The sequence below is a fragment of the Syngnathoides biaculeatus genome, chromosome 16 (assembly GCF_019802595.1).
Source record: "Syngnathoides biaculeatus isolate LvHL_M chromosome 16, ASM1980259v1, whole genome shotgun sequence".
NCBI classification, from domain to species: domain Eukaryota; kingdom Metazoa; phylum Chordata; class Actinopteri; order Syngnathiformes; family Syngnathidae; genus Syngnathoides; species Syngnathoides biaculeatus.
The window spans coordinates 23,596,618-23,623,490 of record NC_084655.1 but is presented as its reverse complement, the minus strand read 5'-3'; the positions used below and the strand labels follow the sequence as shown (position 1 = coordinate 23,623,490).

The following is a 26,873-nucleotide window of genomic DNA, read 5'->3' as shown; positions in this document are numbered from 1 at the left end:
CGTTTTCCTCCACGAATGTCACGATGTTCATCACGAACGCACCCAAGTGCGCGATAGAACGCGGAGGTTTTAGTTCCCACGGTCCGCGAACGCGGCATCCTCCTCCACTTTGCAGGCCGCCCACACGTTTTTTTTTTTTCTTTTTATCTTCCTTCCTTCATCTTCCTCGCATGCTGTCACGATTGCAGCTCGATTTATCAATTGTTGTTGTTGTTATTGTGTCTCGGGAATGGCTCGTGTTCGTAAAACTTGCAGTGATGTTATTACACGTCACACCACAGGTGTCACTGTACTTTATTTTTGTCGGTGTGTAACTATAGACTCGACTTGTACATACATATTTTTAGCAAACCGAGAAATCTCCCTGGTAGTTAGTCAATAATGCTACAAAGGCCCAAAAAGGCCTGTTTGTATATGTATGTGTTGGTGTGGGGGTTTGCAAAGAGCGCCACCTTGTGGTCGATCAAGTTCTTTCTTTCGCTCTCTCACACACAAGTAAGAATGAAATGTTTTATTGATCAAAGAGCGTAGAAGCGAGAGAGCCGTGTGATAAAATATGGAACTATTGACGTGAAAATGTTAAGCTGGCAGCATCTCCCGGTCCAGGTTCTTGTCCCGTCTTCGGTCAGGTTCTGCGCTGGCTTCTTCTGGGACGTCTGGTAGCGCTTCTGTTGGAACCTTTGGTAGTGCGAAATCTTCTCCCTGTTTCAAGACAAATATAAATATAATCCCATGTATGTCTAAATTTGCAAATGAGCTCCGGCGGCACGAGTCCTTAAAGTTGTAGCGCGTGTCGAGAGGAGACGGGATAATGGCACGTTGTCGAGCCGCGCTTGGATGGCACGAGAACACTGTTATTTCTACAATGACGCACGTTTTCTGTTTGACTCGCTCTGACGCACACTTCCTTCCACACGCTCCCAAATCCTGCTGCGAGAGCGTTCGGGCACTCTATATGTATCGTGTACAGTTATTAGCATGTGTAAATGCTAAAATGTGAGTTTAAACCTCTACTACGGTTTTTGTAAAGGGCTTGGGCACATATTTGCTTGCGTGTGATGTCTTGCAGTTGTCAGGTTGTGCTAGCAAGTAATTTAGGCTCATCTGCGAGCAAATACGAGTGAGGAGCCTCGTGTGAAGAAGGTTCTTTGAATAATTCAGCTACTGAATATGAATAATTTGAATAATTCAACCATTTAATATATATTTCTAAATGTGACAGATTCCCGATTGAATGCATGTTAGCTAGATGGCGTTGGCGCTTTATGATCCCCTCCATTTTATGAAGTTATTTGCTGCCACCTTGTGGCATCTACACATACATATACACACATCAGTGGTTAGAGCACTGGTTTGGTAAACCAGGGGTTGTGGGTTCGTACCCCACTGGGGCCTCCGCTCCCCGAGAAGGGTTGCGTCAGGAAGGGCATCCGGTGTAAAAATTGTGCCAAACAAATATGTGCGTTCATCTGAGATGACACGCTGTGGCGACCCCGAAAGGGACAAGCCGAAAGAAACTTTTATATATATATAAAAAACTAAAAAGAATAAATTAAATAATCAATAAATATATCAATAAAAATTAGTTTATATATATATATATATATATGTTGCCGACACTTAATTGGGGGACGCTGTCAATTTTAGCAGAGGTCGCAAAAAGAAAAAAAAAAAATTTCACCTTTTGGTACTCAATTGATAATATATATATATATATATAAAATTACCCTTTTGTACGGGTGTCTATTATTTGTGGATTTTTGCAGGGCTCCCCAAAATAGTAAGATTACAGAAACAATCTCAAATTAGAAACACAACACAGAATTCAGGAAGAATGTAGTGGTAAGAGTGCAAGACAAAAGTGATAAACTTTTGAGAATGAAGTTGAAATAATGTAAGAAAAACATCAGGATTTTATGAGAATTAAGATTAAATAAAATGAGGAAATATTAAATAAATATTAAAAAATTCCGAGAATAAAGTCAACAGTACAACAAAAAAAATGGCAATTATTCCTGAATGAAAGTGTACTATTACGAGAAAAAGCTTTTTTTTTTAAAAAAAAGTCCAAGGATGATAGTCACCATATCAAGATCAACTTCAAAACTATTATTAAGTTGTAATATTAAAATATTTTTAGGTTCACGAAAAGAAAACAATGTTAACAGAATAAAATGGAATAATTTTGTAATATTGCCAGATTAAAGTCATGATCTTACAAGATTTAAAGATGTCATATTATGAGGAACAATAATTATAAGTTGACAAGAATAAAGTCAAAGTACTGCAATAAAAAAAAAAATCCTCAATGTTCCTAAAATCAATTCATAATATTAAGAGGAAAAAAATGTAGTACCTGAGTTATGAGTTCCAGCTCAGCCAAAACGGCGTCCTCGTCCTCCTGCGTCAGCGCTCCGGCCAACATTTCATCGATTTCCTGTGCCCAAAATATGATAAATAATAATATCATCCATCCATTTTATTTAAAAAAAAAAAAAAAAAATCATACATGAGAATTCACTGCCCATCATGGAAAATTGTTGCCATAAAGTTCAGCTTTGCAGCTGCTGCACGTTGTGGCAAACACGTCAACGCCATCAGACAGCAAATGCCGTCAACTTAAAAAAATTATTATTAATTTTTTTTATTGTTCCTGTTCAGCTGTTAGGTCAAGGACAATCTTTTCCTTTCAATTTGATGAGAGCAGTTTTTTTTATGGGCAAGGACAACGCAGCCGACAATTCATTGTGGGGGGGACGGCGTCAATTTGAGCAGAGGTCGCAAAAAAATAATAATAATTAGAGAAAAAAAAAAATGTCACCTTTTGGTACTCAATCGATTCGAGGGTCTCGTCAAGGATCCGCTCCACATCTTCGATTGACATCATCTGCCACAAACAACATCAGTGCAATACAAATCAATGAAAGTCTTGACTTTTACAATAAAAAGTTGCTTTTTTTTTTTTTTTTTTTGCATCCCGTTATTCTATAACAAAGTTTTAAGAAGTAAGTTGTATTATTATAAGTGAGCGACTCGCTGTAGCGACCTCTGATGGGAAAAGCAAGAGAAATTTTAACTGATACGATATTACATGAAAACAAAATTCATATGATTGTAAAAAAAAAAAAGTCCAGAAAAAGAAATACCTTAAAAAAAAATCAGAAAAGATATTATTTGAAAAGTCCGAATGTAACGCAACAAAAATGAAGTCATATTTTGAGAAAAAAAAGATGAAATGTCACCAGAAAAAGTCTCGTTTGGTGAAAGTTAAGTCGTTATATTACAGAAAAAATGTGCAACGTCATAATTGAAAAAAAAAATGAATTCTGGCCAAGCGATTTAATTTTGACTGAAAAAGTATTATGCGGCAAAAGTCGTTATGTCAGAAAAGTTGTCAAATTACCCGGAGAAAGTGGTAATATAATGAGGATGTCTGAAAACGCATCCAAAAAGGGTAGATTAGTTTTTAATTTTATTGATTATTTTTAATATTAATTAATTTTTTTAAAAATGATTTTATTTTTTAAGTCATGCAAACAAATTTCCTGCATATATTTTTGGTGAGCTGCAATTTCTACAAGGGCGAAGGCGTGCATGTGAGTTTTGTGTATGCAAGTAACGCGCGTGCAGCTCAGAAGGATTAAGAAAATGAAGCTTCGCACTCATTATGAATAATCAAGAAATGAGAGGAGGTAGGCGCCATTTTCCGAGGGAGAGAGCGGCGGACCCGACCGGACCTGGTGCATCCGCTTCAGACAGTCGTTGCCCGCTTTCAGCCCCTCGACGACTTTCATCTCAATTTGCATGAACTCGATGTCTTGGACCTGCCGACAAAAACAACGTTTATCAAACTGAGAAATGCGTGAAACGTTTCAGTTGTCTTTCATCTTTGGCAGTGGGACCTCCGCTTTGGACTGACGCGTCTTACGGGTTTGGACAATTTGCTCTTTTCTTACGAGCAGATGGCGCGGCAGATTAGCAGATACTGGACAATTCTCCAAAAAAAAACAACAAAAAAAACAAAAAGACACCGAGTGTGCTGCTTTTAAGCCATTTATTGTCATTACAAGTTGGACGTTTATGAGAAAAAAACTTATTAGTTGCTTGAAATGTGGAAATCTTGCATTTCCATCGGAAGTCGTACCATTCGCTCAAGGTTTGCGATCTGATTTTCAGTCTTGTCGAGCAGCTGATCCTGATAGCGCTTCTTCTTCAGGAGCAGGAGGGCCTTTCTGGAGGGGGAAAGGGGTGGGGGGGGACAAAACATCAGTCACTCACATTGGAAAAATGTACGGGTGTTGTCTGTCATGCCCGCAGATATAAAGTTACGGGTGTGTGTTCTGTTTTGTAATTATGAGTGTTCCCCTTTAAGAGCGGAGGGGGGCGGTGTCAGGTAAACTAGGAAGTAGAAGCAGGCTGAGCGGCAGCTCGACCGCGTGCTTCCGTGTTTAAAAAAAGACGTCAAGCTGTCGATCGGTGCGCTGGATCGGTTTTCATGTGGGCTGAGGGTGTGCAACATTTGCGCAATTGCGCAGCCCGGGGAGAAGAACATTGGCATGACTACACAAAATAAGTGACGTCTTTCAATATCTACGTATTTCTATTTGTAACAAATTTTATGGGCGCATACGCGGCCAACAAATCACAGTGACTGAATATATATGTCAACAAATTGTACAGTCTATAAAATATGCCACAGCTGCGGTATGGAGCAGCTGCATGAGGGCCAAAAGGGAAGACAAAATATGTATTAATATAACATCAAAAGAAGTCAAAGTTGTATTACAAGCAAATCAGAATTTTAATTGAAAAAATATGACATGAAAATTCATGTTATATGAAGTGTTTGGGGATAAAAAAGTGAAATGTTACAAACTTAATGAGAAGAATTATCAGATGAACCGAGTTGCAAAATATAATAAAAAACACGTCATTTGAGGATTAATGTTCGAGAATAGAGACATTGTAGTCCAAGAAAAATTCAACAAGAATAACCTATAAAATAAGAGGGGGGCGGGGGGATAATCAATCAATAAATCAATGTTAATAATTGATATTTACTCTTTTCTGCCATCCTTCAGCAGCTGCTTGGCCAGCAGTCTCTCTTTGTCCAGCTGGTTGGTGATCCTCTTTTGGTACTGCTTCAGTTTATCTCTCTGCTGCTTCAATTGCTACCAAGGGGAAAACCAACAAACTGCAACCGCACTGGATATAAAAAGTCCACACACCCTTGTTTAAATGTCTTTTTTTTTTGGGGGGGGGGGGGGTTGATATTTTAAAACAATTGATTGAAAAAATTGACAATTTCAGTGGAATGTACTCTGAGACGTGACTGTAAAACTGCAGAACAGCTGAACTTTATTTCGGGTACATCTAAGGCACTTCAAACGATAGCAGATTTGTGTTGAACGCAATTGTTTGATTCTGAATATATCTCCAATTATATGAGCGTGTACCTAGCATTTGCAGAGGGGTGTGTAGACTTTTCATATCCACTTTACAGTATGTACAGTATTTGGTACAGTTCTACACTACTTGAATGTGATTCACGATTTCATTCCACACACATACTTGCACGTTATGCTTTTATCAACGAGTACAGGACAAAACTAAATATTCGATTGTCTTAATGATGCTAATTGTTATCTTGCCGGTGCTAAATGCTGCTGATGCTAACGAGATCGTTGTGTGCTAATCGGCTTTCCGCCCGCTCCGAGCTCACCAGGACGGCTTTGTCTTGTTCCGTCACGCGCGAGGGTCGACTCTTTCCCCCAAACACGTTTCCCATGCTTTAGACACATCGCGGCCACATTGGTCTCTCCTCGGCGAACAAAATGTGACTCGTTTGGAGGTGTCGGGTCATGATAAAATCGCGGTCTTCGCCCGGCTAGGTGGCTAGCTGGCTAGCTAGCTAGCTAACTGTCAACTGGATGGGTGCTTTGCCTGCTACGGCAAGCGACGAAGCCCACGAGGGCCTCGATGCGAACATTGTAATGTGGATTACAAAAATATTACAGTACTCGTTACAGCCACCATATTTATTACACACATAATTGTAAGATGAGAACTATGAAATGTTTTGAATTGGATCACTTCTAAAACAGTTTTTCAAAAATCTTAGGATGATTAATGAAGTCAAACAAACAGGACCTTGGACAGCAACAATAACTTAAATCATTTCGACATAATGAAAGATGCCCGGCAAAAGAAGACACCCTCACTTACCGTTGTACTTCCTGTTTTTCATTATTGACCCTTGTGAGGATGAGCGTCTTGGAAAATTTACGTTTTATTTCATTTAATTTCCATTTTTTAAGGCAATTGGCAACTTTGAGATGGATGCCTGGCAACGGATGAGAAAGGTAAAAGTGACATTTTTAAAATATTACTTTACACTCTAAGGTCCAAGATGGGTGCAGTAGCCATAACTAAGTTTTCAAATAATGATAGTCAGATGAATGAGATGTGCTTTATTATTTGTTTTAATCGTGTGGGGCAGAAAATGGAAAAAAAATCAACCAAAGCTTTTGCAGACTTTGGGAATTATGAGGTTGATAAACCTGCAGGAAAAGAGAGTGAGGGTGGTGGTATGCATGGTGAGCAGAACCAAAAATAGGGGTGCCAACTGACCAATAATTGAGGAACACTGTATTTTGTGTGTGTGTGTGTGTGTGTTTTGTATTTAGGTCTTACTATAAAAACAAACAAACAAAAAACAAAACACATACAATATAACTTCACTGCATTGTAGTAGCTCAGTCATAGATTACAGCGCCCCCTGTAATATCCATATATTCCTTGTCATTTGCAATAAATGTGATGGTATCAGATATACATGACACAATAAATATCACACAAGGTTGACTAACAGTTTAATTGATGCAATAAAAAGGCATTAAACATCTGTGGACATGTTCTCATGAAAAAAATGGCTGCATAATTATATGTCAACAAGTGATTGTGCTTTGCAGTTCAAAGATGAAATATGACTAACACAATGATAGTCCAACCTGTTCTGTCATGCTTTTTTTTTTTTTTTTTTAAGTCTACCCAAACTTTGCACATGCAAAATAAAACCATTTTCAGAAGAGGCCATATTCTCATCATATACACATTATTTATTGCATGTTCTCCAAAACAAGAGCTGTTTGAAAAGAAGAAGAGAATTTCTCTGAATGTCAGCTGCCCATCCTGCTGCCTTAAGAGTATTCAAATCCAGTATCCATTGTGATCATTACGTTTGCTCAAGGGCAGCATCGAGTGAGAGCCTCTGGGTTCAAATCTCGTTTCAAAATTCAATTCCACACACGAGCCAGAATCCTTAATCAACGAACTGATGATGGCCGTTTGTAATAATTTTGTTTCCTAAAAATCCATCCATACATTTTCTTCTGCCGCTAATCCTCACAAGGGTCGCGGGGAGTGCTGGAGCCTATCCCAGCTGTCCACAGGCAGGAGGCGGGGTACACCCTGAACTGGTCGCCAGCCAATCGCAGGCCACATAGAGACAAACAGCCGCACTGACGATCACACCTATGGGCAATTTAGAGTGTCCAATTAATGTTGCATGTTTTTTGGGATGTGGGAGGAAACCGGAGTGCCTGGAGAAAAGCCACGCAGGCACAGGAAGAACAATCAAATGACTGTGAGAAATATCATTGCGGAAATACATAATTATAGACTTGTCCCCCCCCACCCCGGTACAGCAATCAGGTTATGTTGTGACCTCCTTGGTCTTATATGGAATTATAGTAACTCCATTTTGAAGGGATGTGGCAAACATGAATTTTCAGGCTGCTCATTTAAGCACATGCTCAATCAAACTCATGCGTGCTACTGAATTATAGAACTACAAAAAAAAGATTAAAAAAAGAAAACAAACACCAGGTTTAACTTGCCTCACAAAAATTGATGGTCATACAATTCAACCGAGGACACGCACGCATACACACACCTGCTGATGTGTGTTACTGAGGTAGACGCCTCACATAGCCAGCAGAGTTCAGGCTGAGGAAAACGGGACGGACGCACGTTTGCGTGGTCGCTACACCTGGAAGTCCGTGCCAAAGTGTCGGATCTGGGCCTCGGTCATAGACAAGTACGTGGTCCTCATACCGGCCGAGTACTGCGGGGAGAAACACGGGAAAACACGTTGGATTGGCCTACATTTTTAACTTGTATGTGACCATTTTTATGTTTTGTGGTTTTATTTTTTGGGGTGGCAGGTTCTATTATGGGATCAAATTTTTAAACTAAGATCAGGATAAAATATCCATTCATTTTTGGTTTTTAACACTTTAATGTCAGTTTGTTGGCGCAATCCACAAGTCAAATAACCTCAAAAATGAAACGGGAAAATGCGACGTAAGTAATATATTGTATGACAGATGCATTTAAAGAGTTGACGTTATGAATTACTAAATCACAAACAAATCTCCCCTTCTGGGAAGTTTCATCACATTTGCATCAAGTAGACAAGAAAAAAGAAAAAGAAAAAGGGAGCACAAGTATGGAAGTAAATCAGTGCCACCAGGATTTGAATTTTTAATGTCACAGAAAACAGGATTTGAATTTGAAATAGAAAGTCACCATATTTGCAATAGTAGCTACAATTCGCAGTCTGAAATTCACCGGCTGTGCCACCAGGCAGAACAGCCAGCCAATCGCAGTAAGGCTTTCTTAGCCACGTGACGTCACATACTAAGAAAGCGAAACTGCGATTGGTTGGCTGTTGGGTTCTGACCCGAAGTAACGCCGCCTAGTGGCACAGACGGTGAATTTTCGACACCGAATTGTAGCCAGTTGAATTGGTAACATTGAAAAGTTACACTGAAATGCAACTATTGAAAATGTGATCACTTTACATTACCAATTCAAATCCTGGTGGCACTAATCTACTTCCATAGGGTTACTTTACCGAACAGCCAGCCAATCGCAGTTAAGCTTTCTTACACACATACACACATACAAAAAGAAAGCGTAACTGCGATTGGCTGGCTGTTGGGTTCTGGCCTGAAGTCACCCCGCCTGGTGCCACAGACTTGGAATTGCAGCAACTATTGAAAATATGATGACTTTACATTTCAAATTGAAATCCCGTTTTCTGTGACATTTCTAATTCAAATCCTGCTGGCACATATTTACTTCCATACACAAGGTGGACACAAAAAGCCAGCATAGAGCCCACAGGGTTAAAACAGCAAGTTGTGGTTTTAAACAACGTGTAGAATAAAGGACGGGGGTTAAAAGCGGTGTAGAAAGCAGACGGGACATCATTTGGACCGAGGTTGGACTGTACTCACAATGGCGAGCGAGCTGAAGCTTTTAGCGGCGCATGCAAGTTGGGGAAGGACCGAGCGCTTGGCACAGCAACGCATGAAGCAAAAAAAAAAAAAAAAAAAAGGGTGAAGTCAGCCCACGCGGGAAAAAGTCGTTCCATTCACAAAACAAAAAAGGACAACTTACAGGTTTTAAAAGTCAAGAGTTAAGTCTCATGCACGCATTCAGCATTCTTCTACGACAGCACAATCAAGCAGTTAAAAATAGTGAAATACATAAAGTATATACTGTACATAATTGTAGGAGAGAAACAATATGCAAGATTGTCGACACACGCAAAGTATCCAGCAACTGTTTGTGATGTTGTTCAACAAAGTCATCAGGTTATTATATGAAGTTCAGCATTACTTTCCACGTTCCACTATTTCAGAATTTAATCACATGGCCACAACATTTGGAAGACTCAATAGGAGATTTGTGGCCAAGATAACATTTTGAAAGATTTTCATTATTATTGTTATTTCAGCTACATGATTATTTTGTTTTCATGTTGGCTTCAATAGATTTATAGTTTTTGACATTTTGGAAATATTGCATTGCATCTTAACATTTCTCCATGTTGACTACTATTTTCTATGCTCATTTTTATCATTATTATTTTTAAGCACCATATGAAATGTTCTGCCTTTAAAAAAAAAAAAAAAAGATAACACCCAATTTTAGAGGTAGCAATTTAAAAATATGCTTACTATTGTTTTGTTTTTTTAGAAGCACACTGCATCATCCCAAAGTCGTTTTTAATATTCGGGACCCTCTTGTGTTGCAACACGAGGCAGCGCGGGGAAAGAATTATGCAAATATCATTTTACGACGCTTCCAATACGCCGCATTGATACTTTTTGATAAGGCCCATTATTCTTGCGAGAGCGGCCTTTAATGGCCGCGTTGAAATGTATCTCACCGAGACAGCGAGCGTACATTTTTAAACAGCGGGCCACATTGTCTGCCTTCCCCGAGTCATTTAAATTCCGCGAATGTAGGAATGCGGTCCCGCCATCCGACAGAAGCCTCATTATAAAAGAGAGAGGGCACTTTAAAGGAGAAAAAGTGCAGATTTACCGGCGTTATCAATTATTTAGCCGCCGCTCCGGGGACGCATGACTCACTTATTGACTATCAGCTCTGGGATTAACATTTCTATTATTACATACGAGCGAGGCAATAATGCAGACTTGCGCGCTTACTGGAGGTTGTTTTACACATTTGATGCATCTGTCTTATTAAGAGTCGATTTCATTCACCGGTGGAAATTATGGCTCAGGCGCTGGCCACCAGAGGGCAGTCTTCCACCACTTGCGGTCACCCGACCCTCATGTTTTGCCCAAAATGAGCATTTGTGTGCGTGTGTGCAGGTGGTAGAGGTGTGGTTTTTTTTTTTTTTTTTTGCTCTGCGTGAGCGCTTGAGCGGGGGGTCCCGGTGGTCACACTTGGGACACCAGAGCCGTGTAGGGCCAACGCACCGACGGGGGCGGGGATCCTCTGCCTATCAACGGCACGTTTTCGTATCGAGGGCTCCCGCCAAACAGCATGGACTGATTCCTGGGAGGCAAAGAAGAAGAAATAGGGAGACATATTTACAAATCAGGGAAAAAAAAAAAACCAGCAACTGTGCTGTACTGCAGTTATTAAGTACTTTAGGGCTCTGCTTTGGGACCGCCTTTATTTTTCAGTTTAAGCTCAAACTCACTATTAAATCAGTTACACTGAGAAACAGACAAATATCACACTGAAAATTGCAAATGGATGAAGAAGTACTTAGCTTCGAATATTTTAGCTTCCTACCTCACGTTTGTCACGTACCCAACAAAACAGAAATAGCGTTTACTTGTGTAACGATAATCATAATAATGCTTGTTTGAAGGTCACAATAGTTTAATGTACTGTATTTTCCACACTATAAGGCACACCAAAAAACATTTAATTTTCTCAAAAGCCGACGGTGCGCCTTATATTCGAGTGCGCCTTATATATGGATCAATATTGAGCATTTAGTGCAGCTCCATCTAATGGATGCATAACGTAACCCCAGCCTCTACTGGAGCGTCTATTCCATGCGCCTTATAATGCGGTGCGCCTTATATATGAAAAAAAAAAGTTTTAAAATAGGCCATTTATTGAAGGTGCGCCTTATAGTGCGGAAAACACAATAAATGGTATTGGAGGACACCCCAAAGGTTGCTTGTGGTTACCGGGTCTGGCTTGCAGTTCCGAGGTTCTTGGTTTGAATCGTCATTTTATGGGTAATTACAGTTTACAGAGAAGTCACAGTAAGTATACAAGCTTTTCCATGTGAAAGTAGCACAAAATTATTTAATGTATATGGTTTGGTCGAACAATGCAGTTTTCAAATGTACCGTAATTCCCAGCGGAAGGAGCGCACCCGGTTATAAGCCTCACGCAGTACGTTTGTAAAGGAAATACCATTTGGTACATACATACGCTGCAGGTGTGTCAAAGCCGCAAGTGCGCACATTGAAACCCACTTTCAAACACGAGATATTTACAAAGAAAGATGGTACACAGAGAGTTCAATGCTAGCGCCACCGCGCTAATGCTAACGCTGCGCTAACACTAGTGCCGCACGAACCGGGCGAGTAAAAAAAAAAAAAACAAAAACAAAAAAACTGGTATGTTTATACCGGTAAAAATCACGGAGACGTGGCAGTAACACGCTAGCGCAGAGCTAACAGGGCCGGACCGGTAAAAGTCACTTCCTCGGCACGTGTATTACACCGGTCTCACTCTTACCTTTTCTGCTCAAGTGCCCCCTTGCGGCCGTTAGAAAAAAAAACTGCAAAAATGACCCACATCACCGCATAAACCGCAGGGTTGAAAGCGTGTGAAAAAAGTCGCGGGCAAATTACGGTACGATGTTTGATTCAGTTTAGCGTGCCAATTTTTGCAACCCTAAATTGAAGTCGGAGTGACAAAACGCCTTGAAATAAATCCCAAGAGCAAAGGACTGGTTACGTCACTTTCCCCCAAACGCTTTTAGAAGGTCTTAATGCAATCAATAACATGAACTAAGTAGTCACTTCCCTTCAAGGATAAGCGCTTCCCTTGGTACCGACCCATTCCAGTCTTAAATATAGCTAATCTACTAATTTTCACGTTAGGATTAAAAACAAACAGACTTTAAATCTTGAGGCGACGTATTGCCGCGTGGCTCCCGCAGAGTGAGAAAGAGCTCGAGTTTGAAAACATTACTCAGTAGTTGCGCACGGATGGAATAGATTTGTTTCCAGACTGATGAGGTGTAACCGTCGCAGATGAGCGAAAATCTGAAATTGGCCATATTTGGACATGCGAGGTTTCTTCCGCCCAATTGCAAGCGGGTGTGGCAATAAACGGGGATTCACACAATTGTTCTTATCTCCAAAGGGGAAATTTGGGTTTTTCACTCTTTTTGTGCTGTGCGCCGGCCGGCGTCCCGTGTTGCTCTTACATGTACTCGGGGGCAGGCAGCACACTGGCGGCCGCCTGAGGCGGAGGATGGACGCTGGCCTGACTGCCGACGCTGCTGGCGTAGCTGCAGAAGCTGTGGATGTTGGACCTCCTCGAGTTGTGGGACATGCGTCGCGCTTGAGGGTTGAACGGGTCCTCCTCGTCGATGTCGTCGTACTCTTTGTCCCTACGCGGAGGACGAGCGCGCGTGTCAGCAGTCGGGCGAGATAACGAGATAAAGGGTGCGGGCGGGGGGGCGCCTCGTGCTGCTGACCTGCTGCCCATTAGCGTCCAGGCTCTGAAAATAGCACACAGCATGGCGGAGAGTGCGCACGCCGCCAGCACGGAGAACAAAGCCAGGTAGAGGAGCCCTTCCACGCCGTCGTAGCACACGCCCAAGAGGGCATCAAGGTAGTCCTGCGACCGTAAAGCAACACTAATGGGATCCATTTTTTCCACTCCTTAGGAAAGAAGTCAGGCAGGATGGAGTGGAACCTCCAAGCACAACAATCGCCATCTATCGAGTTACACTTCAGAGCGGAAGAAAATCAACGAGATGGTCGCCAGTTAATGTGTTCGCTGTTGTTTGGGCAGACACGGCACCGATCGGTGTTTTTCCACGACGTCACACTCGGGTCATTGGAACGTTTACATCAAAACCAAAACGTGTCGGACTTTTTTCCCCATTTGGAAGAGGCCTGATTGCGATCTCTTTCGATATCTGATTTCATCTTTGTTTGTTTCCTATTTGTCGTGATGCTCGAGAGGGAGAAAAATAAATCAGAATAGCGCCAAATCCGGCCATAGCGCAAGATGAGACTAGATATGAGATCAGATATGAGATGCAACAACGGGTTTATCTTATGGCGGTAAAAATATTTGAGGCAATCGAAAAAAAAAAAAAAATCCAATCAGTCCTAACGGGCTTCATGTTTGAAATGATAAAAAAAATAAATCAGGCCAAATTAGGTCAGTCTCAGAAGGGCCATAAGGCACACGCAAACTATTTACGTTTTACTGCAGTTTGCTCCCTATCAGGCAAAAAAAAAAAAAAAACATCAAATGCAAGAATTTGGAAGATTTAGAGTGCGCCGAGAGACGAGAAATGAGACAATTACAGCGGTAATGTGGAGTTTTGCCGAATTCACACAGACGAGTGAACACTATTACACGATATAACGAGGGACCTCCCTATTAGCCGAGCAATAAAAATTTGCTCTTGGTACTCGCATACCAATAATCAGACGGAATATGAGCCTTCCGCTCCTTCTGATCAAACGATCAAAGTCAGAAAAGGGTGAGATTATCCTGAGGTCCGTCCCCCCCCCCCCCAGTTAGTTGATGTCAGCCGATTCACATTAGACGCAGTAAAGTAAAATGGGGTACACGCAGATCCGTAATTGGGCCTAATTTGGGAGTTTATCTCTGTTTTGATCAAGGTTAGCAACGGCCCGATTGTCTCTAAAAGATTACCCGCACCGATTATCCTGTTGCATGAAGTCTCTTGAAAGTGAATTCTTCTCAGCTGGCAACTGTAACAGTTAAACCTATCCCATTCGTCCATTTTCTTTGTCGCTTATCCTCACGAGGGTCGCAGGGAATGTTACTACTTTCCCATTAACCGGGTCTTTGGCGCCATCTTTTGCCGTCTTACTGTGTTACAGAAAGAGGGCACTACTAAAAATAAGTGAGTTTCTCTGCAAAATTCTGAGCGCTTCTCCAGACAAAAATGTGATATACGAACTCGGATTCACAGTCCACCACATGCTACGAGAGCAGAAAGCATACAAGGGCCATCGTGCGGGGTCGCTCACATTTTAGAAATCAGTATGTGTGCGCCCCGCTTTAGAAGTGAACTTGAAAGGTGGCATTTGCGGCGCTTTGGCAGCTTTGAAGGCAGCATTAAAGGAGCAGGATCCCGAAGAGGAAAGAAAAAAAAAACAAACCTAACCTTGTGCAGCCCGCGACAATCGAGCAAGGCTGTCAGCTGGTGCAGATTAAACTCGCTGGTGTTCAACAGGCGCTGGATACCCAAAAGGTCTCTCTGTGTGGAACACGGTGGGGAAAGGTCAGAGATTACAGTGTCGTAGCGCACAGAGGTTTTAGGGCCTGATTTAAAAACAAACGCTTTGGACGCACAAAAACAGATGGACGCCGGTTAGCAGAGATTACCCGCGCTGGCCGATTTTTGTGTCACGAAATGCGAAGTCGGGAAGGCAGCTGGCGTAAAGACGCCTGCAGTTATTGCAAAAGGGAGCGGTGACAGGGAGAAAGGATCTCTTTTCGTCTTGTGAGCATTTGTGAAACGCCAGAAACAAATATGACTGAGACGTGTCATCTATTCAGGGATGCACATTTGGAGCTTCTCAATGATTGGAGTTGGTCACATGATCACACTTCTTCTAAATCGATCCGGTCGGTGGCTTTCCTAAAATTACAAGTGCAGTTGATATATTTTCCTGTTGCTCAGTCACGTTTGTTTGCCTGTTCCACTAACACTTCCTATTCCATCACTTTTAACTTCATTTTGCTCTTGTACCGCTCTTCCAAATTTTCCATGGTTAAAACAAAACAAAACACTTTCACTGATGTTGCCAACAGGGTCAGGCCCTTAAATCGTGTTTTTGATGTACCTCAGCGGTGGGGAAGACTGGCACAGAAAACTGCAGCAAACCCTGGACCTGGATCTGCATTGTGGTCAGCGAGCGCTGGCAGATCGTCAAAGACTGTGGACGCAAAAAGAGGAAATAAGGAATAAGGAAACGCCATGTCGGCAAGCAATTTGTCATTCAAATCTAAATAATGCGCTTAATTTCTGCCGCCGCCACCCTAACAATAGAGTCGATCAGAAAGCGAGATTATCTTTACCCCCTTAACAAGTCTCGCTTAATCCCTAAATGGATACCGTGGGCACCTGGGGTTAAATAATTCGTCACGGTTTTCAAGACCGTGAAGATGCACAATGCGCGCACACACACGATTGGTGCAGCCCATAAAGAAGTCGCAGTGAAAACGTTCACGACGTTTTTTTTTTTTTTTTTTATTAAAAGTGACACCAGCACATACAGTGAGTATTACAGGGTGTTAAGAAAGATTTGCCAAAGAGGTATTCAATTAACATCCTCAAAGTATCTTCTGGAGTGCTTGACCTCATTAGATTAAGGTGAGCCGGAGTCAATCCCGACTATCTTTTGTCGCGAGTGCTGCAGAAAATGGAGGGGAAATTCCCAGAGTTCTGTGCATGTCGCGTCAACAATATTTATTTATGAAGACCCCCTTTTAAATCTATCTGCATATCAAGCATCCCAATTATGCTCTCAGCGTGTTGTTGTTGTGTACAGCGGCCCGTCATTATGCAAGCGATGAATAAATAAACAAACAACGTCGCTTGTGAAGACTGCCCTAAGGCGGATATTAAGCAGCGGGGGTAAAAGACGCAACGTGTCGCTTCAACTAATTCGACGTGTGACGGCGCACATTTCCCGACGCGGTTGACAGAGCTCGTCTTTGTTTGCACATCAGTGCGGGTGGGATTCGGTACCTGTTGGAAGGGGTTGGGCAGATTCGGACTGCAGAACAAATAGTAGTGAGCAACACCTGCAGGGTGAGAAAGACAAAACGGTTGAAGTATGCGTGTGTATTTTATCATCCGGCTATTGAAAAAAAAAAAAAAAAAAAAAAAAAAATCAAGTCAACACAGAACAACTGGCCTGCTTTTAATTTTCTGAAACCCAAAATGCTCTAAAGGACAATATTTGTACTCGGAATTTGGGCCCTACATGGTCAGTTATCACAATAAAATGAAAATTCTCATTTAACGAAAACATATACTCTAACTATAAATACCAAAATCAGTGATAATTTTGCAATGCCCCCCCCCCCCCCCAAGAGTTGCGTATGTAATAACATAATGTCACGCTTTCGATGAATTACCTGCACTGAGGAAATCTTTGGTTTGGTTCACGACGAACTTGTCAGGAGATACGCAGAAGTCGCTCGTGCCCTGTGTGAGCACAACGCGACACATCGCAGAGGCCTGTCACTGATGCGCAACGGTTTTCTCGACAGATTTATTGATTTTTCAGAAACGCAACAAAATTTCGAGTCAAGGCAATTCAAAGTGGGGATATTTCGTCGTGTAGCACAAGAATGCCTGCTCAGTGACCGCTGTACTCGTTTGCATGAAATTGCTTTGTATTTTTGACCACAAATATTGACCGTGTTTACGTTACTTCTGCGTTAGCATAGGTTAGTGATAGACTAGCAATAGAACTCCATGTTAAGACCGGGACCCCGCGGTATTCCACAGGTCACGATATTAGGTCCACAGATGTTTACATTACACACTACTTCCATAAACTTCCAAATTGCCAGGGATAAATTACTTCCGCAAGGCTCAGACAATACATAAATGTACGTACAGGTACTTTCTTTTGGCTTGTCCCGTTAGGGGTCATGTCGGACGAACGCTCATATTTGTTGGGCCCACTTTTTTACGCCGGATGCCCTTGCTGACGCAACTCAAGAACGCAAGAAACGAACTCACGACCCCTGGCTTACCGAACCAATGCTCTAACCGCAGGGTTATGGGGCCTACAATACATACAATGCAATACAATACAATACAATACATAAATGTGCACAACGGTTTCAGGATATAGTCTCACACGGCACAAGAAAGTGCGTTCAGCGATTGCCCCATTTACTGTTTTTCATTTAATTGTTTCCGATTCATGACCTGCAAGTGATTTTCATGAATTTACTGCAATTGTGACTTTGCCACAGGGTTACAGTAGGTTAGCGATACACGATGCTGCCTTGCAGTTTATGCACCATTTCGGCAGGAATGAAAACAAGAGAACGACTCAATGTACAAACTGCCTCTCAATCAATTTCTAATCAATCAGGGGTTGTGCCTGACACTTATCTTAATTCGCAGACAGTTTGGGCAATTGCTGATGGCTGCGAGGGATTATTTTTTATGTCGGAACAAGTAGAGGACGGCATTCCGCTCTGAAATGCTGGAGGCAGGTGTAATCAGTGATGACATGCTTCTCGTCGCTACCATGATCTCCCTCTTTTCACACAGCAGAGGCCATTAAAGATGCTCTCTTATCAGAATTTCGCTGCACAGCGAGACTGACAGCACTTCACAAAGAGACAGACGAGCAATCGATAGCGACGGTGCACTTTGCGCTCCCGTGAACAAAGCGAACGTGAGACAAAAGCGCAGCCCGTAACCCACGGTTCCCTCTCTTTAAACGGATCAACGGTTATCATCCCTCCGCGAGCTCATCGGGAGCCGGACCACGCCGGAATGACATGAAATGGATGTCATGTCAGCGCCGGTTGTCGCGCGTTCGCCTTCATCTGCATCTCGTTAGACGTGTTGACGACGGCGGGTTGTCATTAAATATGCATGCATCTACGAGAAATTTGTAGGATCAACACCATCATCCCCCCCCCCACCCCCCCTTCACATCCAATAAGCTGCTCCTATGCAGAAAGGAAATGGAGCATCTGCTCATATAGAGTCGAACGTACAGTGACGAAAAGAAGTATTTGAACACCCTGCTATATTGCACGTTCTCCCACTTACAAATCATGGAGGGGTCTGAAATTTTCGTCTTAGCTGCATGTCCACTGTGAGAAAATCCAGAAATCACAATGTATGATTTTTTTTTTTTTTTTTTTAACAATTTATTTGTGTGACACAACTGCAAATATGTATTTGAACACCGGGGAAAACCAATGTTAATATTTGGTACAAGAGCCCTTGTTTGCAATTACAGAGGTTAAACGTTTCCTGTAGTCGTTCACCAGGTTTGCACACACTGCAGGAGGGATTTCGGCCCACTCCTCAACGCAGATCTTCTCTAGATCAGACGGGTTTCTGGGCTGTCGCTGAGAAACACGGAGTTTCAGCTCCCTCCAAAGATTTTCTGTTGGGTTTAGGTCTAGGCCGCGCCAGAACCTTGATACGCTTCTTACGTTTTCTTCTTGGTTTTCCTGGCTGTGCGCTTCGGGTCATCGTCATGTTGAAAGACCCAGCCGCGACCCATCTTCAACGCTCTGACAGAGGGAAAGAGGTTGTTCCCCAAAATCTCACAATACGTGGCCTATGGTCATCCTCTTCTTAATACAGTGCGCAGTCGTCCTGTCCCATGTGCGGAAAAACAGCCCCAAAGCATGATGCTACCACCCCCGTGCTTCACAGTAGGGACGGTGTTCTTGGGATGGAACTCATCATTGGTTCGGTTAGTGGAATTATGACCAAAAAGTTCCATTTTGGTCTCGTCTGACCGCAAAACCTTCTCCCCATGACTCCTCTGTATCATCCAAATGGTCATTGGCAAGCAAACTTAAGACGGCAGTTGACATGTGCTGGTTTAAGCGGGGGAACCTTACGTGGCATGCGTGATTTCAAACCACGACGTCTTTGTGTTTTTCCAACAGTCACCTTGGAAACGGCGGTCCCAGCTCTTTTCAGGTCATTGAGCAAGTCCTGTCGTGTACTCCCGGGCTGATTCCCACAAATAAAGAGCTCTTTTTGACTTTAGTAAGAGTAACGGCACAAATAAGATCCCAAGATGTTTGTCACGCACGGCAATGTGATGCATTCAATGACAGTAAATGTCTCTCCGCTACGTTTCAGGTTCAGTCGCCACCCTGATCTTAATTCGCCGCTTCGCTGCATCTGTCCTGATGTCTAATCCCGCGGGATAATCCGCAGATTCCGCGATGCCTCCAGTAGATTCAGGCAGGAGAGGGGATATCGGACGTAAACCGAGGTGGTGGTAAAGGGGTGTGCTCGTTGTCCCCCGTACTGTGCCCCAAATGCGACGTCTCCATTACCACGTTAAGCCCGAATCTGCTGACGACCGTACACTCGGCAGGAGACAACGAGGAGGATTTATGGGGCAACTAAAACACACTACAAAGACAGATTTCCGAGGTGTAATTAACGCCGGGGAGTGTTGTTTACAACTGTGATTACGCCGAAAGGCTGCCGAGTTTATAATCAGCTTTACGATGTGAGTGATCGAGTGAAAGAGACCCGACCGAGTAAATGAAGAGAGAAGACAAAAGAAAACTCACCACAGCCGTAGCTAAGCTGGCGCCCAGTGAGGCCCAGCTCAGGATCACAGACAGCAGCACAAAGGTCAGGATCCTGCGCGGGGGGAATATTTACACACAAAGACGACGGGTAAGATACGAGCACGGGCGGGCGGGGGCTCTTCACGTCATTCGATTGATCGTTCGCAGCGTTCCTGCAATTGGAACGCAACTCACATTAAATTACACTCAATTCTCTCTCGTCCACAATTAAAAATTCTCCCGTGAGATGGCAGAAGGTATATAACTGACCCGTGTATCCGCATTGCGTGCAGCGAAAAAGTTCAAATGTAATGGCCCCCCGTCACACCATGACGTTCTGGTCAGCGTTCTATAGCGTTTGAGGAAACGTTGCTAGCGCCAGAAGAGCGTTGTTTGAACGCCAGTGAACGTCAATGATCGGTGGGAATCGGCGGAGAGCGCCGGTCCGGGAAAAAAAAAAAGTTTTAAACGTGCACAAAAGTTCTCACCGATACCAGCGTTCATCAACATTAAATCTTAAACGCTGGAGAACGTTCAAAACGTTCGTGGAATGTTTTACTAAGGTTCAACGAGCGTCGCGCGCGTTTGGCTATCGTTAGTCAGTCGTAACTCGAGCTTTACTTGGTTGTCACTCAATCGTTTGCTTTGCAGTGAACGACTCACTGGCGACCCGTCAACGACCACTGAACAATCCCGTAGCGCACACGGCGTGTAACTAAAGTCAAACGAACGTCATTCGAGCGTTTCCCGGACGTCCATGCGTATGGGTGTATAAACCGACGCTTTGCATTCTTACTTGCAGCGCTAGTTGCTGAAGTCCGCACGCCACCTTTTTTCCGTCTAGGCGGCACGATGCTGACTGTTCAAACTCACGAGAACAACTTAAGTGTCTCTGAAATTTCCAACGATTTCGCTCCCGTTCCACTGTAAAAATTACACCCCAGCAAAACGCTATTCTGTCGTTATTCACCCGTTCAGTCACACGCTCAACGCGCTCGTCTAACGTTGACAAATCGCTCGTCGCGCGCCAGTGACACGTTTAGCACACGCTAATGGTTTTTAGGGATATCTTATTTGGTCGCGGTTACACGCTTCTCGTGCGTTCGACACACTTTAAGTCATGCGTTAGACGCACGTTAATCACACGCCAGATGTGTCATAGTGCAGTTGATTTATTTTCAGAACGACTGAAATGTTCAGAGAACGTTGACCAGAACGTCACGGCGTGACGGGGCCATAAACGAATGCGTCTTTGCGCTGTAAAAGGTGGGAGACGTCGATATATGGAGGAAGTCATAAGAAACGCCCTCCTGGTTGGAAATGGCCGTCACACGGGCCACAAAGCGCATCACGCCTCTCGTGTTAACTGTCATCTGGCAACTTTTCAGGCCGTTCATTAAGCTCGTTACGGCCCTTCTAATGGATCCATAAAGGCGGCAGGAGCGGCAGCGGGCCTCGCTTCTCAGCTGATTCCTCAGACCTCCTTGAAAAAGCACCAATAAAGAAGTCTGAGAGCACTTAATAATTAGTGAAGGGAGCCGCATCCTCATCCGGCCCCGGGCCCGATCAATAGGCATTAGCGAGCACTATCAGCTCGGGCTCGTGATGATGATGATGATGATGAGGATGATGAGGAGCAAGAGGGGAAGGAAGCGCTATCTCGTCTGCTAGCGCCCACCGTGCGGGCGACGCTAAATTGGCCAAATGTGATTGGACGTCTGGACCGTGTGGCCGGTAATCCATCATCGCTGTCGTGCTGTTTTCCTTTAAGCATTGTCTGAATGCATAAGTGAGTTACACGAGGAAGAGACGGACAAAAACGCTCGGCGCTTACCCAAATTTTCAGAAAAATACGCAAATGAGGAAATGATGTCATCGTGCTCAATGTCGCCAATTTGCACAGCATCATATCTTGGGATTGCTTTCATAAGCATCGTTATTGTCCGCAATTGATAAATCCATAAAAGAATAATCAGGAAATTACAACCAAAACACTTCAATTTAAACTGAAAAAGAAAATAATGAAATGAAAAAAAAAATTCTTTAAAAATGAATACAATTAAAATTATAACATGAGAAACTCAATAAAATTGAAGAATTAAATGAAAAAAACAAATCTAAATAATCATTTTATTTAAAAAAAAAATCAAAATAAAATCAGAATAAAAAGTAAAACGAAATAAAATAATTCCTTCTATTCACATTCCACGCAATGAGTAATCCCAACAACAGTTAACACAACAGATGCAATTAGTTGCTGTTTTCCTCCGATAAATTTCGATGGTAAACATCCGTTCAAATTAGTTTGTCGGTACAATCAGTGGGTATTTTCACCAGGAATGTAATTCATGTATTATTTTGTTTATTTGTTTCGCTTAATCCAAATCAAACCTTAATGGACTGACTTTAAGTCAGTGAGGAAATCGATGGAGACGGGAGTGACATTTGATCGTATATTCGTTCCCTTTAATGGATTGGTCACGTGGCGCCGCAGTGTCTGAGATGGAAAAAAACAAAACAAAACGATAGATTGTAACTCACATGATGAGCAGCCATCGAGACTGCTTGGCCATTCCCAAGCACACGGCCAGACATATGAGCAGATCCAGAATCAGCAGGAGCAGGTAGGTCAGCCATCTACGAGACACGGGACACTCGTCACTTCCCGAGCGCGACCCGACTTTGCAAGTGCTGCTTAAATGTGTGTTTTATGCCCCCGAGATCCCAGATCGCTGTCAGATACATCAGATTTCTTGCCTCCTTGTTAGAGCCCCATCTGCTTGCTGTTGTAATTTGCAGCCTTTGGGCTCAATAATTCAACACCACAAATCCATAGACATTAAATTTTCAAGCGCTGAAAATGTCCTTCGCGGGGCACGTCAGGCCGGACTGTAAGTGCGTGTCTGCGAATGTGTGCGCGCGTGTCCTCCAACCAACTCCACCAGGCCCGCTTGCGGCGTAAATCTAACCAGACCACAAAAAAAAAAAAAAAAAATGGATTCCTTACAATTTAGAAGATACAGAGTCGACACACTCTCGCAGCTGCGCGTCCGCTGCAGTAAATCTTCACATTAAGGTCACTGGAGGGTACGTGGGAGCATCCTGAGGCCCCAGCACGTGGAAAATAATTCGATATATGGACACTTCATCTGCATAAAGAAGACACCGCTTAGCAGCATCCTGGTTCCGGCGATGACTTCACCAACGGAAGAGGCGAAAAAAAAAATAAAAAATAAAAGGAAGGAAGGAGAGTGAATCAAATAACAGCGGCTGTAACGCCGGCCGCTCATCAATAAAGCACGGCCGCGGGCCGGCCACGTGAAATCCAATAACGCTCGCCGAGGAAAACCGATGCCGGGATGCGGCGAGCGGAGTCCACAATAAGAACACGCCGAGTGCCAAATTAACGGCGCTGCGACGCCAGGTCAGCGGCTCCCGAGGAATACCAAGCGAGTGGGAATCCGGCGTCCGTTTCACTGGAGGGAAATGTGCCTTGCAGCTGCTATTTTGCTTTTTATTCGGCTTTTAACACCGCCCTTGATTAGATCCCGGACTGTGTGAGAAAACAACGCGGCAGTAGTTGTCATTTTTGTGCACTCACTTAAAACAATTTAGCGGTGGATCAATCAAATATTCTCACCATCCTCACGTTTTTCCGTGTTACCTGACTGTGTATGGCAAAGGTGACAAACTCAAGGCCCGGGGGGCTGGATCTGGCCAGCCGTTTCATTTTATGTGGCCCGCGGAGGCAAATCACGTGTATAAACTTTCCATGGTTTTTGTTCAAATCCGTAACAAAATTCCAAATTGTCATAATCACAAATGACACAGTTGGGATATCGCAAGCATTTTTGTGTCGCCAAACAACAATAGATTAAAAAAAAAAAAAAACATTACCCCTTTGATTTCTGATTCCAAAACTAGTTCATAAATTTTGTGTGTAAACCTGATGAGGCGGTTGAAGATTTTTATGGTTTCACAGTGGCGGCATGGTGGGTTAGCTGTTAAAGTCTTGGCCTCACAGTTCTGAGGTCCCGGGTTCAATCCCGGACCTGCCTGTGTGGAGTTTGCATGTTCTCCCCGTCAGTTCAGGTTGTGCCCCGCCTCCTGCCCGTTGACAGCTGAGATAGGCTGCAGTACTCCCCGCGAGCCTCGTGAGGATAAGCGGCGAAGAAAATGGATGGATGGTTTCACAGTCATAACGGCCCTCTGAGGGAAACCGTAAGTTCAGTGTGGCCCGCGACAAAAAACGTGTTTGACACCCCTGCTGTATGGCTTTGGAACATCCGTCCTTGTGAGTGACGTGGGTGTCAGGGAATCAGAGTGTGTCATTGGACGGCTGTAAATTTTTAATGCGGCAGGAAAGCGGAATCCCTGGACTAAAACCCACGCAAGCATGGAAAGGAAATGCAGACAGGGAGACTGGAACCAAGATTTGGAGCCTGAACCTCAGAACTGCAAGGTAAATTTGCCAACCACGAGGCCCTGAGCCGCCATTTTTTATTTGATTTTTTTGTTGTTGTTGTTGCAATAAATAATGAATGTCATCCCCGGAGAATTCAATTCACACTCTGCCGTAACTGTTTGTCATCTCGTCTGGCTATCAAAGCGGAGCCGCTGTTTTGTCGCGTTTACGCATGCAAATCGCCCACGCCGGTGGTTCCGCTTGACACTCACTCGGGGTTTTGTTTCAACGCAATCTCAAAAACACTGCGAGTCAGCACGCTGGATTGCGAACGGCTGTTTACCCAGAGCCGCGGTGTCAAACTTATTCCTGTCGTGGGACACGTTGTGGCTACGCTCTACCTCGGATGCCCTTTGATGTCGATGAAATCAGAGAAATCTTTCATTGTCTCACATACGCACACAAAAACTGGTGGATGACCGGTTTTGAAATCAGAAGAAAAGGATGCCATTTTGTTCAAATAATGATCAAGTTAGCGGAAAAAAGAGTTTGGCAAAAACAAACAAACAAACAAAGCTCCATGACGGTCTGAAAGAGGCCAAGAGAAGACGTCGCGGTCCAAATAAATATCGAGGAGGAGGGATGGACATGAAAACCATATTTAACAAACTTTGTTAATTATCTGCTCATTTCTGAAAATGCGTCTGTGAGCGAGTGCTTCATATCATACAACAACAACAAGAATTTTTTAGATAGATAGATCGATCTTATTTAATTGCTAAAAATAAACAAACAAATAAATAAATAAGTAAATAATACTTCCCAATAATTGTTTAATTGCTTATTTATAATAATAAATATTTCAACATTATTACATATAACAATGTGAAATTTTTGGTATCGATTTCAGCAAGTATTACGGAAGTTGACCCATATGAGGGACTGGATCTGGCCCCCCGAGTCGTACAATTTGACACTTTGGGTCTACAGCATATGTGCACTGCGATTGGCCCAAGACCGGTTCTAAATTCTCACGAGATTTCATATGAATTTGCATTACATTTGCAGTGGACTATTGAAAAATATTTTGACACCTCCTGTTATGATCCCCCCCCCCCCCCCCCCTCAATCTTCCGCCTCACGTACAGGTCGAAGAAGAATTGCACTCAATAAGAGGAGCGGGATTTACCGGAGTACAAGACAGCCGGCCGCGAAACAAAACGCTAACCGCACAAGAAAAAAAATAAAATACCTGTAATACTCGACGAAGGCCGTTCGGTCCGCGGCGCCGGCCAGGTCCACGTTGGCTCTGCCGAGGTCCGGCAGGGCCGTCAGCTCCCGGATGACGTTGTTCACCATCAGCTGCATGAAGCGCAGAGCCTGAAGGTAGTCGGGCCGCGCCGCAAAGATCTCGTCCAGGCGCTCCAGGTGCTGCTTGAGTCCCGTTTCCGCGTTTCCCAGAGACCCCGAGGACTGGAACCGCAAGATGGAGCACAAAATGTCAGAAACAGCTCACGTGATGAGGGTTTGGACCACAACCAAACTGGACACCCAAATAGTGGCCGTCAACTTGACATTTTTAACGGATGAATATCTATGTATCTTTTGTCATCTCCACATTTCTGAAACTGTGTAAGCGAGCGAGTCACGCAAGAAATGAACTCGAAAAAAAGACAGAAATTCAAATTTTATTCACAGAAAAGATGTTGAGGAACTCTAGACCTGCACCTTTATCCAGTTCTGCAACACGCCGGGATGATTGCTCTCTTTTTCTTTCTTTCTCAACAGTTTCATTACTTCCGCAGTGGTGGCAAAGCAGTACGAAAAAATCGATTCGCAATATAAACGATGAAAAAAAAAAAACAACAACAACAACAACAACAATAAGGAGCGCTCCCTGGAGAACAACATGGAGTGCGCTGTGCTTCTTTGTGTTTAATGCAGATAAACAAAAGTCGCGGGGAAACAGACGTGAATACTGGGAGAGGCCCGATACCGCACGCGCCTTCGACAGCTACGCAACAGCAGCAGACGAAAATGAGATTTTTCCAAATTTAATAATGCTCTCTTTCGCTCTTTGTAAGATTATCTTGTATCTTAGGAGATTTTCCCTCCACGTTCTCCTTGGAAAACTGTTGACGCAGACATTCGTAAATGGTTAACCTGCTCGCGATCGGAAATCCTCAATTGTGCGGTCCGCCGAGCCGCAAACTCGCAGATTTCGACGTGAAACGTAACGAAAAATGAAGATTTTTCACGTGCGGGTGCGCCGCCTCTCACAGGTCAGTCTTGTTACTACACCAGACTTTGATTGCCAGTGGAGATAATTGTCATATGTGGTGTACACCACACATTATAGTCAGAGCATTTCTTCATCGTCATGTCGCCTGAATATAAAAAAAACAAAAAATGTTATTATGTAACAAAATTAAGCATTCTAATCTTTGAAAACTGCTAGATTTTTGAATCGTGGTTTTGCACGTATCCTCATTAAATTCTACAAGTGGACCAAATGATGTGGGTAGAGTCTACAAAGATCACTTTTAAGCCAAATAAAATCCAAAAATCCCGTATCAGTAGAGCTCGA

General features: G+C 43.3%; 2 protein-coding genes across 3 annotated transcripts in view; both read right to left on the bottom strand.

Moving 5' to 3' along the window:
- Nucleotides 1-496: 496 nt before the first annotated feature.
- On the bottom strand, nucleotides 497-5,974 carry LOC133514142 (charged multivesicular body protein 6-like). Its single transcript, XM_061845537.1, has 7 exons — nucleotides 5,723-5,974; nucleotides 5,062-5,171; nucleotides 4,145-4,232; nucleotides 3,738-3,824; nucleotides 2,822-2,887; nucleotides 2,357-2,437; nucleotides 497-702 (listed from the first exon to the last, which is right to left on the bottom strand). The coding sequence occupies exons 1-7, from the start codon at nucleotides 5,786-5,788 to the stop codon at nucleotides 580-582; spliced, it is 621 nt and encodes a 206-aa protein (XP_061701521.1). The 5' UTR covers nucleotides 5,789-5,974; the 3' UTR covers nucleotides 497-579.
- A 932-nt stretch (nucleotides 5,975-6,906) lies between these two features.
- LOC133514985 (protein tweety homolog 2-like) overlaps nucleotides 6,907-26,873 on the bottom strand; it is a 37,039-nt gene continuing 17,072 nt past the window's right edge. Inside the window, exons 4-15 of one of the 2 annotated variants that reach the window (XM_061847153.1) lie at nucleotides 25,539-25,759; nucleotides 22,423-22,518; nucleotides 19,882-19,954; nucleotides 16,717-16,786; nucleotides 16,325-16,380; nucleotides 15,417-15,509; nucleotides 14,735-14,827; nucleotides 13,058-13,200; nucleotides 12,785-12,970; nucleotides 10,800-10,878; nucleotides 9,303-9,359; nucleotides 6,907-8,125 (exon numbers count right to left, since the gene is read on the bottom strand). In XM_061847153.1, the coding sequence (XP_061703137.1) occupies nucleotides 8,045-8,125; nucleotides 9,303-9,359; nucleotides 10,800-10,878; nucleotides 12,785-12,970; nucleotides 13,058-13,200; nucleotides 14,735-14,827; nucleotides 15,417-15,509; nucleotides 16,325-16,380; nucleotides 16,717-16,786; nucleotides 19,882-19,954; nucleotides 22,423-22,518; nucleotides 25,539-25,759 (1,248 nt within the window). In that variant the 3' untranslated portion in view covers nucleotides 6,907-8,044. The remainder of the gene's footprint in view (nucleotides 8,126-9,302; nucleotides 9,360-10,799; nucleotides 10,879-12,784; nucleotides 12,971-13,057; nucleotides 13,201-14,734; nucleotides 14,828-15,416; nucleotides 15,510-16,324; nucleotides 16,381-16,716; nucleotides 16,787-19,881; nucleotides 19,955-22,422; nucleotides 22,519-25,538; nucleotides 25,760-26,873) is intronic. The other variant, XM_061847154.1, reaches the window with a different exon arrangement.

Bases quoted from the DNA above. Each gene is read 5' to 3' on its own strand.
- LOC133514142 (XM_061845537.1), bottom strand. From the start codon at position 5,788: ATGGGAAACGTGTTTGGGGGAAAGAGTCGACCCTCGCGCGTGACGGAA. The intron at 4,233-5,061 runs GTAAATATCAAT...TTCCCCCTCCAG, and splicing joins CTGAAGGATGGCAGAAAAGA to AAAGGCCCTCCTGCTCCTGA. The intron at 2,438-2,821 runs GTGACATTTTTT...TTTTGGGCACAG, and splicing joins AATCGATTGAGTACCAAAAG to GAAATCGATGAAATGTTGGC.